Genomic DNA, 14,666 nt, shown 5'->3' on the forward strand with positions numbered 1-14,666 from the left:
GGTCATATCCTTGATCTCATCATCTCGCGTGGGGTAACAGTGTCAATCTGTGAGGTCTTGGATTTTCCTGTATCTGATCACTCTCTCATACGTTTTGACATCCGTGCTGCTCCATCTGCACCCACATCCACTGCCCCCCAACGTCGGCGAATCATTACCTCTACTACAGTTAATGACTTTGTTGCTGCATTTACTGCCTCTGATCTCTGTTCTACTGCTGACTTGGCATTACCTATGTGTCCTGAACTTTTCCTCTCCTCCTTTCACACCATTTGCTCTCAGATTATGGACTCTGTTGCCCCCTACAAGGTAATGGGTACCAAAAGCCCATCAGACCCCTGGCTCAATGATACAACTCGGGCCCTTAGGCGTCGGTGTAGACAGGCTGAGTGTAAATGGAAGAAGGACAGGCTGCAGGTGTCACTGGAGATGTTTAGAGACAGCCTTTCCACCTATCAGAGAGCAGTGAAGGAAGCTAAAGGACAGTACCTCTCCAATCTCATCAACAGCAATAGTCAACGCCCTGGAATTTTGTTCAGCACTATTAACTCTGTGATAAATCCGGTGTCTGTTGGTTTGAATAATGTATCTGAACACTCCTGTAGTGCATTCAAACACTACTTTCTGGATAAGGTTTTGTCTGTTAGGCAAGCCATCACACAAGCCCCTGCTGCTGTCATACCCTCACAAGCGGTACAATGTGTGCTGGAGAACTTTGAGGCAATTACCCTTGTGGATCTCAAAAAAGCTGTCCATGAATTGAAGGTTACCACCTGCCCTCTAGATGCTGTTCCTGCAAGGATTATGAAGGAAGCTATTGACATTGTGGGCCCCTGCCTTGTCTCCTTTATAAACAGTTGTCTCAGTTTGGGCACTGTTCCAACTGCCCTCAAGCATGCCATTGTCCGACCACTGCTAAAGAAACCAAACCTCGATTCTACTATACTGTCCAACTTCCGCCCAATATCTCATTTGCCATTGCTGGCTAAGCTGATGGAGAAGATTGTTGTCACCCAGCTTCAGTCTCATCTTCAACTGCACGCCATTGTCGATAAATTTCAGTCTGGTTTCAGGTCTCGGCATAGCACGGAATCTGCATTACTTAGGGTCCATAATGACATTCTTGGAGCCCTGGACAGTAAAAACTCTGTGGTTTTGGTGTTATTGGACTTGACCGCTGCATTTGATACCATAGATCATGCCATACTCATCTCCCGACTTCAAAACACTGTCGGATTGCAGGGCATGGTTCTCAAATGGTTTTCATCATACCTCACAAACAGAACCTTTTCAGTTATGCTTAATGACCTCTCCTCTTCAGCCGCTCCTCTGTCATCTGGTGTCCCTCAGGGATCCATTCTGGGTCCTATACTGTTCTCACTCTATATGCTGCCACTTGGTCAACTCATCTCCAATTACAATGTCCGTTTTCACTTTTATGCAGACGATCTTCAGATCTACCTTCCCGTGGTTCTGAGTAACCGTTCTGCACTGGATCCTCTTCATAACTGTATTCACAACATCAGACAATGGCTTTCTCAGAATTTCCTTCACCTGAATGAAGAAAAGACTGAGTACATCTTGTTCACCCCGGACTCTCCCAACAGTTCCCCCAGTTTTGGTCTTCCAACACCTCGGTTTGATACGGCAGTGCGAAACCTGGGTGTTATTTTTGACAGTGGTATGATTTTTGGAAAACAGATAAGTGCAGTTGTGAAAGCAAGCTTTTACCAGCTAAGACTACTCAGTAAGGTCAAACCATTTCTGTCCCGAGCTGACCTTGAAAAAGCTGTCCATGCCTTCATCAGCTCGCGGATTGACTACTGTAATGCCCTCTACACTGGACTTAATCAATCACTCCTCAATCGGCTCCAACTGGTACAAAACGCTGCAGCACGTCTCCTCTCCAATACCTCCAAACGCTCTCACATCAGCCCAGTCCTCCGCTCTCTCCACTGGCTCCCAGTGCGATTCAGGGTGGAGTTTAAGATCCTGATGTTTGTGTTTAAGGCCATCAATGGTCTGGCCCCTGTTTACCTTACGGAGTTGGTAATGGTTCACCAACCAGTCAGAACTCTGCGCTCCTCAGATCACACCAGGCTGGTCACACCCAAGTTCAAGTATAAAAAGTTTGGAGGCCGGTCATTTGCCGTTCAAGGCCCAAAGCTGTGGAACGCACTTCCGGGACAGCTGAGAAGCATCACTGAGTTGTGTGTTTTTAAATCGCAGTTAAAGACACATCTTTTCAGACAAGCTTTCGATATGTAGCCACTGACTCGATTGTTGTTTTTATGTATATTTGTGCTTTTATTTATTGCTGTTTGCTGTGTTTCTTGTTTTTATTCTGGAAAGCGCCCTGGGCACCTTTCAGATTGTTGTAAGGCGCTATATAAATAAAATTTGATTGATTGATTGATTGAAAAACTGGTAACTGGTAAAACTATTTGCACTACAAACCAGTGTGTTTATGATAATAAAGCAAAATAATATGATAACAATTACTAGTTTGCAATATAAAGCAACATAACAGACAGTTTTTGTACAAGTTAATAACTGGTAGTGAATGTCACCAGACGCTTCGCACAATCATGTTACTAATAGCCGCACCACACTTACATTTAGATAGAAGCAGCATGAACAATGACACTCACTTATGACAGCAATTTCAACTTTCTCTTTAGGTTCGGTGTAGCTATGTTTCAAGTTTTTGCTGCCTTCAAGTCTGAAGTAATACGACCCATTATCCCTCTGACGGACATTATCGAAGCGGGTGGTGCAGTTTTTCTCTGTAGGAGTGCCAAATATTTCTCCTTTTAACGATGCAGTGTCGGGGCGACTGGAGTCAAACACTACAGTGGGAGAGTTTCCGTCTTTATACCATATTCTCTTTACATCTTCAGTGAGTTCTGTTACATATTGTTGACCAATATCAAATGTGCAGGGTATGAAAACACAGGATCCTTTTAGAGCTTCTACTTTCTCCAGCAGACTGATACTAAAGCCACAAAAAACTCCTAAAACACACAGACAAGAGGAACTGATCACACAGAGTTTAACATGCAGAATAAACTGCTGCACTTTTTCATATGGAAATGCTTTCAGAATATTAATTAAGCAGAGGAATAATCTAAGAATGAAACCTTGTATCAGACATCCAGTGAGGAGGAACGTCACAGATATTTCCATCATTTACATTCACTCCACCTTACAACAGAAAATACAAACACACAATCATATACACTCTTAAAATAAACTGAAGAACCTTTAACATCCATTTAATCTTTCCATTCCATAAAAGCTTCTTTATAGGGAAAAAACAATGTTCTTTAGATTATTAAAAGGTTCTTCATATTAAGAAAATGTTTGTTTTCATGAGTGAGATAAATGTCATGAGAAAAAATACAGGCTACTAAATCAAAACTCTAAATCACTGAAAAATTTTAAATAATTTTTTATAAAGATTAAAAACAGTTTCATCTCGGACATGTTTACAACCTGAGTGTCAAAAGACTTAAAATCTCTAAACGACAGAAGTTTTAGTGTGTTGTGTGTAAGTGACTTACCGGAGAAGAGTGAAAGAGCGACTGTGACTCTTCTACACTGGATAGAGGGAGATCTGTGTGTGAAAACAACACGTCTTTACTTCTATTAGAGTTTTACCACTTCCCCTTTCAGTCCGAACTAAATAACCATAGCCTGACTGAGTAATATATGCTTATCAGTATGAAGCTTATTGAATAATATTCAAAAAAACATTTCTTTATATTTATTTGAAACATCTTGTGAGACTAAGTGTAGAAATAATAATTCTCAACGCTTAATAATTATTAAATATTATTCAGGAATAAGTGTTGAATCACATTTAAAACGCAATCTGTTAAGGAAAAATTTACATTTCATTTATTTGCGTTTCTTACTTTTAAAGGTTGGCTATTATAGTATTACAGTAAGAAACATGGGAAATTCAGGACTAAATAGCTTGCAGATTCTTTCGTACCCAAGATATTGAGTGAAACCGAAAGCAGAACAGATTTCAGCAAATACTGCTGTTTTGTTTCATGTTTGTTTCTGATGTATTACTGATGTGTCACTTTCATAAAAAATGAGTCATTAAGAACCTTAAAAATAAAAAAAGTTTTAATAAATATTTTATTTTGCCTTTAATAAAAATGGTCTTGATGGGGGGAGGAGTCAGTTCTGCCACACTCATGTACGCATTAGTGAATCTCGATCATATGAATCTCCTCATCAACAGCGATCATAATGGAGTGCTATTAAATTTGAAGCAAAAGACCGCGGTCTTCAGACACATCTCAGAATAGCTCAGAAGATAACAACTTGCAGAGCTGCCAACTCTCACGCATTCAACATGAGATTCACACAATTGACACTGACACGCTCTCACGGCACGTGCATTTTATCACGCAGTGAAAAATCGCGAAGCAAAGAGAACATTGACACCAACAGACAAGACAGAGCAGGTTTATATGATATGAAACAGTATATTTCTAATTCTATCAATTTTATTATGAAATTCAAACAATAAATATCATTTTAGCTCTCCTAAATGTGACGTGACAGATCGTGGCACGTGAACTGATCACATGGCCCGTCTCCAGCTTTGAGATATAAGGTGGGCCAAGTGAAATTCCTGGTGGGCCCAGAGTTATAACATTATTTTATTTTTTCCCTGTAACAAAACTTTATTTTATAATAAAAGAGGCAGGTCTTGAAAGGAAATCTGCTTTATTTACAGGGCTCAACGCTAAGGAGCTTTTCTACAGTCAGTAATAAAACAACAAATGACCAAATTACAAACAGTAGCACAAATAAATGCAATCAGGGCAGGACTGAGGGGTCTGGGGCCTCAGGGCTTGAGTTTATGTAAGGGCCCTACCTACACTAAAAATGACCTCAACTAGAACATCATTTTGGAGTAGCACAAAATACACAAACATAAAATATGCTTTGAGGTTTCTAGAACAATTAATATGCAACATGCCTAGCCAAGTCAAAGTTTAGAGGTAATCATGTGACTTATGAGTGGCGCCTCCCATTATGCAGGGCAGCTGCGGCGTTTCAGTGCTGTGTGTTTGTTTGTTTGATTTGCTGTTGTTCGCTGTTGTTTTTCTAAATATGCGGTTTAGCTACAATCGTGACATGCTTATGAACATCAGGGGAACAAAGCCTGCCAGCTTGATCCCTGAATTCCTGACTTTTGAGGAGGATATCATTAAGTCAGTGACAAGAGTCAAGCGGCGCAGCCGAGCGAGAGGGAGGAGAGCGGGGGCTCTCCACAGGTGGAGGAAGCGGGGACACAGAGTTTCTCTCCCTGCTGTCTGCCTGTCTAACGTGCGCTCCCTCAGTAACAAAATCGATGAGCTTAATCTACTGTTACGGACCAGCCGAGATTTCCGTATGAATTCGGCTTTTGTCTTCACCGAAACCTGGCTGAATGTGGACACTCCGGATTCAGCGGTGGAATTTGTAGTATCAGGTTAACTACTGGGGTAGGAACCTTGTGTAGGTGGTTGTTGAGGGGGGGATCATTAAAGCCGTGGGTTCAATGGACGTACTGTGGTGATCCTTGTGTTGAGCCTCCTATAAAGGTTATGGTGTGTACCTAAAACCACATAACATGGTGTCAGAAGCAAAAACGTGATATTAACGAACGTCGAAGAAATAAGAGATAACGCAGTACGCAGGCTAGTTGTTCAACGTTATTTGTTTTCTCTTTGCCGATTACCGAAAGTTTGGGGCTAACGCTAATGCTAGCGAGCTCACGGACGGCAAAATGAATCAGTTTCAAGTTTCCCCACCAGAGAAGTTCACATTTAAAGCCGAAGACTGGACAAAATGGATTAAACGCTTCGACAGATTCCGCATTGCATCTGGATTGGAGACACAAGCGGACGAAAATCAAGTGAATGCACTGATTTACACAATGGGGGAGGAGGCGGAGGATATACTGGTTTCCCTGCACCTCAGCCCAGAGGAAGCGAGTGAGTACGACACAGTTAAGAGAAAGCTGGATGCTCACTTTGTAACACGCAGAAATGTGATCTTCGAGAGGGCAAAGTTTAACCAGAGGCAGCAAGAAATGGGCGAGTCGGCTGACAGCTTTCACACAGCGCTGCACTGTCTAGCGGAGCACTGCGGATACGGGGCTCTGCATGACGAAATGGTGAGAGATAGACTTGTTGTGGGTCTGAGAGATAAACGCTTGTCAGAACAGCTACAACTCGATCCCGAACTGACTCTAGAGAAAGCAATTAACAGAGCTCGACAAAGCGAGCAGGTGAAGAAGCAACAAGAAATGCTAAAAATGAACTTCAAAGCAGATATTAATAACGCTCAGCTTGACAGCGTGCACGCGCGACAGCGCAACGGCGCACGTGCAAAACAACCCAAGCCACAATACAAGCAAACAGAAAAAAAACTGAAGGAAAGACAGGCACAATGCAGCAGATGTGGTGATTCAAGATGGCATAGCCAACAGCAATGTCCAGCTAAAGAGGTAATATGCAATAACTGCAGAAAAAAAGGACATTACGCCAGAGTGTGCAAAACCAAAAGGATGTGTGAAATGCATGTAGCTACAGTGGTTGAGGACACTGGTGAGGAAGTTGCATTTCTGGGTTCACTGTCAGCGGACGCAAATGACAGCCCATGGATGACAGACATACATGTGGAGAATCTCAATGCACGCTTTAAAATTGACACTGGCGCAGACGTCACTGCTATATCGGAAATGCTGTATAACCAGGGCCAGTTCAGCAGGCTGGAGAAGTCAACGAGGGTTCTGCTGGGGCCAGGAGGGACTCGTCTGAATGTGAAGGGCAAGTTCACAGCCACTCTCAGTAAGAACAGTAAAAGTACTAAAGAGGAAATTTACGTTGTGGAGGGGCTGTGCACACCACTGCTAGGCGGGCTTGCTGCAGTGGCACTGCAGTTGGTCACCAGAATAAATAACGTCAGCCTGGACTCCAAAGAGACAGTAAAAAGGGAGTTCCCTAAGCTTTTCTGTGGACTAGGTAAAATGGAGGGCGAGTACAACATAGTACTGAAACCAGGCGCTCAGCTTTTCTCCCTCTCAACTCCCAGGCGCATCTCCCTCCCACTCCTGCCAAAAGTTAGAGAGGAGCTGGACCGTATGGAGCAGCAGGGAGTTATCTCAAAGGTGGAGGGGCCCACTGAATGGTGTGCGCCTATGGTGGTGGTGCCGAAACGCACGGGCAAGGTGAGAATATGCACCGATCTCACACAGCTGAACAAATCAGTTATGAGAGAGAAGCACCCCCTCCCCTCAGTTGAACACACTTTAGGACAGCTCGCTGGGGCCAAAGTGTTTTCAAAGCTAGACGCCAACGCAGGCTTTTGGCAGATTCCACTGTCCAAGGAGTCAACTCTGCTGACCACTTTCATAACTCCGTTTGGGCGGTATTGTTACAATCGCCTGTGCTTTGGGATCTCGTCAGCACCAGAACATTTCCAAAAGCGCATGTCACGCATCTTGGAGGGCCTAGTGGGTGTTCTGTGTCAGATGGATGACGTGCTCATTTGGGGAGCCACACAGACGGAGCATGATGAGAGACTGTGGAGAGTACTGTCACGACTGCAGGAGGCGGGAGTGACGCTCAACGACAAGTGTGAGTTTTCTAAGAGCAGGATAAAGTTCCTGGGGCAGGTCATTGAGGCATCAGGCGTCAGTGCTGACCCTGATAAAGTGAGCGCTGTAAAAGCTATGTCAGCACCCAGTAACGTCGGCGAGGTGAGACGCTTCCTGGGGATGACAAATCACCTGGGGAAGTTCCTGCCTCACTTGGCTGAGAAAACACGACCACTCAGAGACCTGCTGAAAAAGTCCAGTATGTGGGCCTGGGGGCCGCAACAACAACAGGCCTTCGATAACATAAAAGAAGATCTGACGACACCCCCAGGGCTCGCATTGTATGACCCTAACGCTGAAACGCTTGTCTCCGCCGACTCTTCCTCATATGGGATGGGCGCCGTTCTTCTCCAGCGGCACACAGACACAGAGTGGGAACCTGTGGCGTATGCCTCGAGAGCCCTCAGCAGCACTGAGCAGCGATACGCCCAGATCGAGAAGGAGGCGCTAGCATCAACATGGGCCTGCGAAAGGTTCGCAGAGTTCCTCATTGGGAAGAGTTTTCAAATTGAAACCGACCACAAGCCCCTGATTCCTCTACTAGGCTCAAAGAGCTTAGATGAACTTCCTCCACGCATACAGCGTCTGCGCATGCGATTAATGCGGTTTGCCTACACCATATTACATGTGGCTGGCAAAGACATTGCAACTGCGGATGTGCTGTCCCGAGCTCCTGTCAGTCACACTGAAGAAGGATTGCAGGAGGAGGAAATCAACCTCTATGTTGACTCTGTTGTAGCGAATCTCCCAGCTACAGAAAAGAGGTTAAGAGAAATTCAGAGACACCAGGACGACGACTCCACACTCAAGCACTTGAAGAAATTCTGTGTCGAAGGATGGCCAGATAAATTCTCAATTAACAGAGCGTTTCAGCCATATCTGCAATTTTCAGGTGAGCTCACAATCCAAGATGGTCTACTGTTGTATGGCAGCAGGATAGTCATCCCAGCATCGCTTAGGGCGGACATTCTGTCCAAGCTGCACGAGGGCCATCTGGGAATAATAAAATGCAGAGAGCGAGCTAAGCATTCAGTGTGGTGGCCAGGGCTCAGCAGAGAGCTGACAAACATGATAGAGAAATGTGATGTGTGTAGCCGTGAAAGAGTAAATTTCAAAGAAAAGATGATGTCTACTGAGTTTCCGCCAAGACCATGGTCCACTGTAGGAGCGGATTTATTCCAGATAGACAACAAACAATACCTGGTCATCGTGGACTATTTCTCCAGATATTTTGAAGTAGCCAAACTGACATCTACAACATCTGGAGCTGTGATTGATCACGTCAAGTCTATCTTTGCTCGTCATGGTATACCTGAAGTGGTCCGCTCAGACAATGGCCCACAGTTTGCATCTGAGATTTTCAGACAGTTCGCACAGGATTGGGGTTTTAGTCATGTGACATCCAGCCCCCATTTCCCACAGAGCAACGGGGAGGCGGAGCGTGCTGTGAGGACAATCAAAAGTCTCCTCAAGAAATCCAGCGACCCTTATCTCGCCCTGATGGCCTATCGAGCTGCTCCCCTGGCGAATGGATACAGTCCCACTGAACTTCTGATGGGGAGGAAAATAAGAACGCCAGTTCCTGTCATTCCATCCAAGCTCAACCCAGGGTGCGCAGACATGGATAACCTGAAAAGGACAGAGCAAAGGTACAGACAAAAACTGTGACAGAATTATGACCAAAGACACAGAGCACGCAACATGCCATACCTTCAACCCGGTGATCATGTGTGGGTCAAAGATACAGTGGAAAGAGGCACGGTGGTGTCTACTGCCGGCACGCCGAGGTCATACATCATTGAGACGCCTGGGGGCGCTCTGCGAAGGAACAGATACCATCTTTCACCAACCCCTGTGGCTCCTGGAGAACCTGCTAACTTAATTGAACCAGCACCCGAGAGCACAGTTCCTGAGGACACACACACTCCTGTCACACCCGGAGCACAGTGTGTAGCCAGTCAGCAGTCTCCTGTGTGTGAAAGACGTTTCCCAGCCCGAATAAGGAATCCTCCTTCTTACTTGAAAGACTTTGTTCGTTCTTAGGAATGGCACCTGAGTTATGGGGGAGGGCAGGGAGTAGTTGATTGTCGCCAATTTATGTTGTTGATAAAATGTTTACAGAAGCACATGTTCATAGTACTTCACAGCCAAACTGTATATAAAAAAAAAAAAGAACCATAAATGTGTGTTACGGCTGTTACTGATCTGGATCGTCATTTTAGTGATGGTATGGGTATATTTTCAGTATAAGTAATCGGAAGAGCCTTCTGTTAAAGTTTAGAAATGCTCTTAATGTTATTTCTGTTTCTCCATCTGCACATGGCTTATCCTGCTTAGAAAGGGGGATGTAGTATCAGGTTAACTACTGGGGTAGGAACCTTGTGTAGGTGGTTGTTGAGGGGGGGATCATTAAAGCCGTGGGTTCAATGGACGTACTGTGGTGATCCTTGTGTTGAGCCTCCTATAAAGGTTATGGTGTGTACCTAAAACCACATAACAGAATTACCTGGATTTAACTTAATCAGAGCCGACCGCGACAAAGGACGAAGTGGGAAGACATCAGGCGGAGGTCTGTGTTGTTATATTAATTTAAATTGGTGCACTGGCGTTTTAGTATTATACAAACATTGTTGCCCCTTGTTGGAGTTCATGGCCATAGACTGCAGGCCCTTTTATGCCCCTAGAGAGTTTGCCTCTGTTATATTTGCATGCGTGTATATTCCACCTGAAGTTAACACACGGGAAGCGCAGTACGCTTTAACGGAGCTGATCATAAACATTGAGAATAAGCACCCTGACTCTGTACTTCTTGTTATGGGCGACTGTAATGCATGCCATTTGAAACATGATCTGCCCAAATACAAACAACTAGTTAGTTGTCCGACTCGTGGAGGAAATATACTGGATCATTTTTATTCTGTTCACAAAGCAGCATATCGTTCACTTCCCCGTGCCCCTCTTGGGAACTCAGATCATTGTTTAATTCAGATGGTCCCCATCTACAAACAAAAACTAAAACTAGCAAGAGCGGTTCAGTATACATCTAAAAGATGGACGACAGAGGCAATTGGGATGTTACAAGACTGTTTAGACACCACTGATTGGGAATCCATGCGTGCCTCTTGTGACTCTATGGACTCATATACAGACACTGTGTGTTCATATATTTCATTCTGTGAGCAAGCTTATATTCCCACCAAAACTGTGGTGAAATATAACAACAACAAACCCTGGTTCAGAAAATCCCTCAGGCTGCTCAGGGAAACCAAAGAACAGGCCTACAGAGAAGGAAATGGAGATGAATACAGGTTGGCCAGACAAAAGTTAAATAAAGCCATTAGGAAAGCAAAAAGTGCCTACAAGGTGAAGATGGAGGAACAATTTGCCATTAATGACTCCTCTTCAGCTTGGAGGTCGCTGAAGAACTTGACAGGCTATAAAAATAAACAACAAGAAGTCACTCCATCTGCTAAACTGGCCAATGAATTCAATGTTTTTTATACAAGATTTGAGAAATCTCCATGCCCTTATCCTTTCCCTTCCGGGGGCGTCACACTTAGGGAGGGGGAGAACATTGCCCCTCAAGATCAAGTCACCTTTGACATTGACATTGACATTGAGGAGAAGGATGTGTATCGGCTATTTAGCCGACAAAATGTAAGGAAAGCGGGTGGCCCTGATGGGATTTCACCTGCCACCCTGAAGTACTGCGCTAGTCAGCTAGCTCCAGTTTTTACAGACATTTTTAATCAGTCAATTGTTTTATTTTTGAAGAGGTTAATTAAAAAAATTAATTTGGAAAGTGAGTAGAGAAGACTAGGGCAGCTAAACTTACGCGTGGTTAGCTAAGTTTAAGCCAGACAGAACATCAACCTGACCGTCCAGAACTTTTTGCTCTATCAAGCTAATCGTTTATAAATAATAAATGTTGCATCATTGCTAAACAACAATAACTTTAGCAGATTATTTAATATACCTCAATTTGTGTCGCTGTACAGCCTTCCCCTACTGGACGCATCTGGAACAGCAGGGGCGTAAAACTGCCTGAGGCGTATGTCTACCGGCTCCAGGTCTGCAGCCTCCCCCTACTCATTTAATATTAAGATAAGATAAGATGAGAATCACTTTATTCGCCAAATGCATCAGCAGATACACAGGAATTTGATATGGCCATCAGTAACACACAAACTCAACACACAAACATATATGACAAACAAAAAGCATGCCTAAAACAATCAAATCAAATAATAAAATAGTCCAAAAATAGTGCTGGATCAGCTATTCATAAGGGAAATGGCTCTTGGAAAAAAACTATTAAGATGGCGTGAGGTCCTTGTCCTCAGCGCCCTGTACCTTCTTCCTGAGGGAAGCAGCCTAAAAATGTCACTTGCTGGATGGGACTGATCAGCAGCAATTTCTGGACGGTCAGGTTGATGTTCTGTCTGGCTTAAACTTAGCTAACCACGCGTAAGTTTAGCTGCCCTAGTCTTCTCTACTCACTTTCAAAATTATTTATTTTTTTAATTTTCTTTTGTTGCCTGCCTTTATCTTGCGTGAGATGGCCTCTTCTGGTAAGACTATGTTTACTCCTTTCTGGTTTGAGTTGTTTCTTATAAATGAGATGATCTAACTATCTAATTTATATCTAAATATAAATTTTTCTTAAAATAGCTTACTGATCTGGACTAAAATGTAGGCTGTGTGCACTTAATGTGAGATTTATCATACTCTGTCTTTACCAAGTTCTCTTTAACTTGCATCCCATAAAGGTGTGTGTTTGCTTTAGCTACTTAAGGAAATGAAAATCTCTCTCTCTCTCTCTCTCTCTCTCTCTCTCTCTCTCTCTCTCTCTCTCTCTCTCTCTCTCTCTCTCTCTCTCTCTCTCTCTCTCTCTCTTTCTCTAAACTTGTATAAACTATAATAAGCACCCATCTCTTTTTTTAAACTGTATTCCAAACCAATAGATTCTCTAGTAAATAAATGACTTACAGAGACATACATGGACATGTTTTTAATGTCATTTTCAATTTTCTCTGCACAGTCCATCATCAGTGGCCAAAAGAAATCAAAGTGTCTTGACACTTTTTCCAAAAGTGTTCCACCAACAAGTGCCTGTGCCGTTGAACTTTGAAGATCAGGAGCAAATTGATGCTATCACTCCCTCCAGGTAATAAACGACACCACGGTTCTGGTTACTGATGGATTTATTGCTCTTGTCATCTTTTTGTCCGCCATCACATTCACCATCAATGAAATCCACCGTCAAACTACAGTATGACAATGTAAAAAATAATCACGTTCACATTATGAAGAGATACAAATACACTCGGGAAATACAAACATAATACACATACCTCGCTGGCTGCACATAACCAAGAGGGAATGAGTTCACTTGAAAATACCCGGTTCAAAAAACAAAAATGAAAAACATCTTCTTTTCTTCTTCACTCAGAAACACGTGTAACCTTAATCCACACACGGAGAATAATTTTTTTGACCAAATATGTGTTTTTTCCTGTTGCACCTTTTTTAAAGTGCCAGAGTGCAACGCAAAATGTACTTTAGTTCCTAGTTAAACTCAACACTCAATATTCATGAATGGATTAAACAAATATAACAAAACATGTTAAATAACAGCAATAATATGTATGGCAGTTATACTCCCACCAAATGACTATTTTGTCATTTCACCTCAGAATTGAAACCTTTTTACACCTTAATTTCAACCCTATAGTATGCCTTAAATCTTGCAGCAACAAAATGCTGTATTCATGAAATGGCAACTATAACCATTATTCTGCCTCAAGCAGTAAAACTGTCTTTTGTACAGGCCTATCAAGGTAGACTGGCTTGGAAATGCGTTTTCCTTGGCTGTCTAAGGTCGAGTCACTAATTAACAGTTTCACCTTTCGGACCTTTCCATCAGTGCTCGGATACACCTCTGTTACCCTTGCCAATCTCCATTGGTTACGTGGAGAACTGTCCTCCTGCAGGATGACAATGTCGTTAACCTTCGTATTTTCTCTTCTCTTCGTATTAACTGTCGTTAATCTTCTCTTTCTGCCATATTTGTCTTTGCTGAAGATTAAGGAGATATTCCTTCTTCCACCTTGACCAAAATTCGTTTGCCAAAAACTGCACCTGGCGCCATCTCTTGCGCAAGTATAGATCCTGACTCACAAATTCACCTGGAGGTGGGAATACTATGTTAGACTTCATCATAAGAATATGATTGGGCGTGAGAGGTTCAAGGCTTGTTGGGTCATTTAAATGCTCAATTGTCAGAGGTCTGCTATTTATAATAGCCATCACTTCATACAGAAAGATTCTGAGCGAGGCACTGTCGAGTCGTTTAGCAGACTGGTCAAGGATTGCGGTTAAAACACTTCTGATCGTCCTTATCTGTCTCTCCCATACGCCTCCCATGTGGCTTGATGATGGGAAGTTCATTATGAACTCACATCCGTGTTCCTTCAACTGTTCATGATCCAAATTCTTTATTGCATTCATGAACTCTCCTCTTGCACCTACGAAGTTAGTGCCTTGATCACATCTCAACTGTCTTACATGTCCGCGTATCGCGATGAATGCACGCAATGCGTTGATAAAGGCATCTGTAGTGAGGTCATCAAGCATTTCAATATGTATGGCTCTAGAGCACATACAGGTGAAAATAAGACCATATTTCTTTAGTTCCTTTCTTTCTTCACATAGAACGGTCCAAAGCAATCTATGCCACAATATGTGAAAGGAGGTGTAATTTCCATTCTTTCCTCTGGCAAATCTGCCATTTTTGGATCTTGTGTGTTCCTTCTGTACTTTCTGCATGTTGTGCACTTGTAAATGTGTGAGGCAACTGCACTGCTGCATCCTATGACCCATACTCCATTGGATCGCAATTCGTTGGCAGTTATTCCTCTTCCTTGATGATGCACCTTTTCATGGTAGTGCTTAATAAGCAACGATGATACATGACTCTTATTTGGCACAATGGCAG

General features: G+C 43.2%; 1 protein-coding gene across 2 annotated transcripts in view; it reads right to left on the reverse strand.

Annotated features, from left to right (window-relative positions):
• Positions 1 to 3,668, reverse strand: part of LOC309497957 (sialic acid-binding Ig-like lectin 14) — a 216,727-nt gene extending 213,059 nt beyond the window's left edge. Inside the window, exons 1-3 of one of the 2 annotated variants that reach the window (XM_082168386.1) lie at positions 3,564 to 3,668; positions 3,141 to 3,204; positions 2,652 to 3,014 (exon numbers count right to left, since the gene is read on the reverse strand). In XM_082168386.1, coding sequence (XP_082024512.1) covers positions 2,652 to 3,014; positions 3,141 to 3,189 — 412 coding nt within the window. In that variant the 5' untranslated portion in view covers positions 3,190 to 3,204; positions 3,564 to 3,668. Of the gene's footprint in view, positions 1 to 2,651; positions 3,015 to 3,140; positions 3,212 to 3,563 lie in introns of both variants that reach the window. The other variant, XM_082168387.1, reaches the window with a different exon arrangement.
• Between the last annotated feature and the right edge of the window lie 10,998 nt (positions 3,669 to 14,666).

Source organism: Leuciscus leuciscus (genome assembly GCF_965113295.1).
Source record: "Leuciscus leuciscus genome assembly, chromosome: 4".
In the NCBI taxonomy this organism is placed as follows: Eukaryota; Metazoa; Chordata; class Actinopteri; order Cypriniformes; family Leuciscidae; genus Leuciscus; species Leuciscus leuciscus.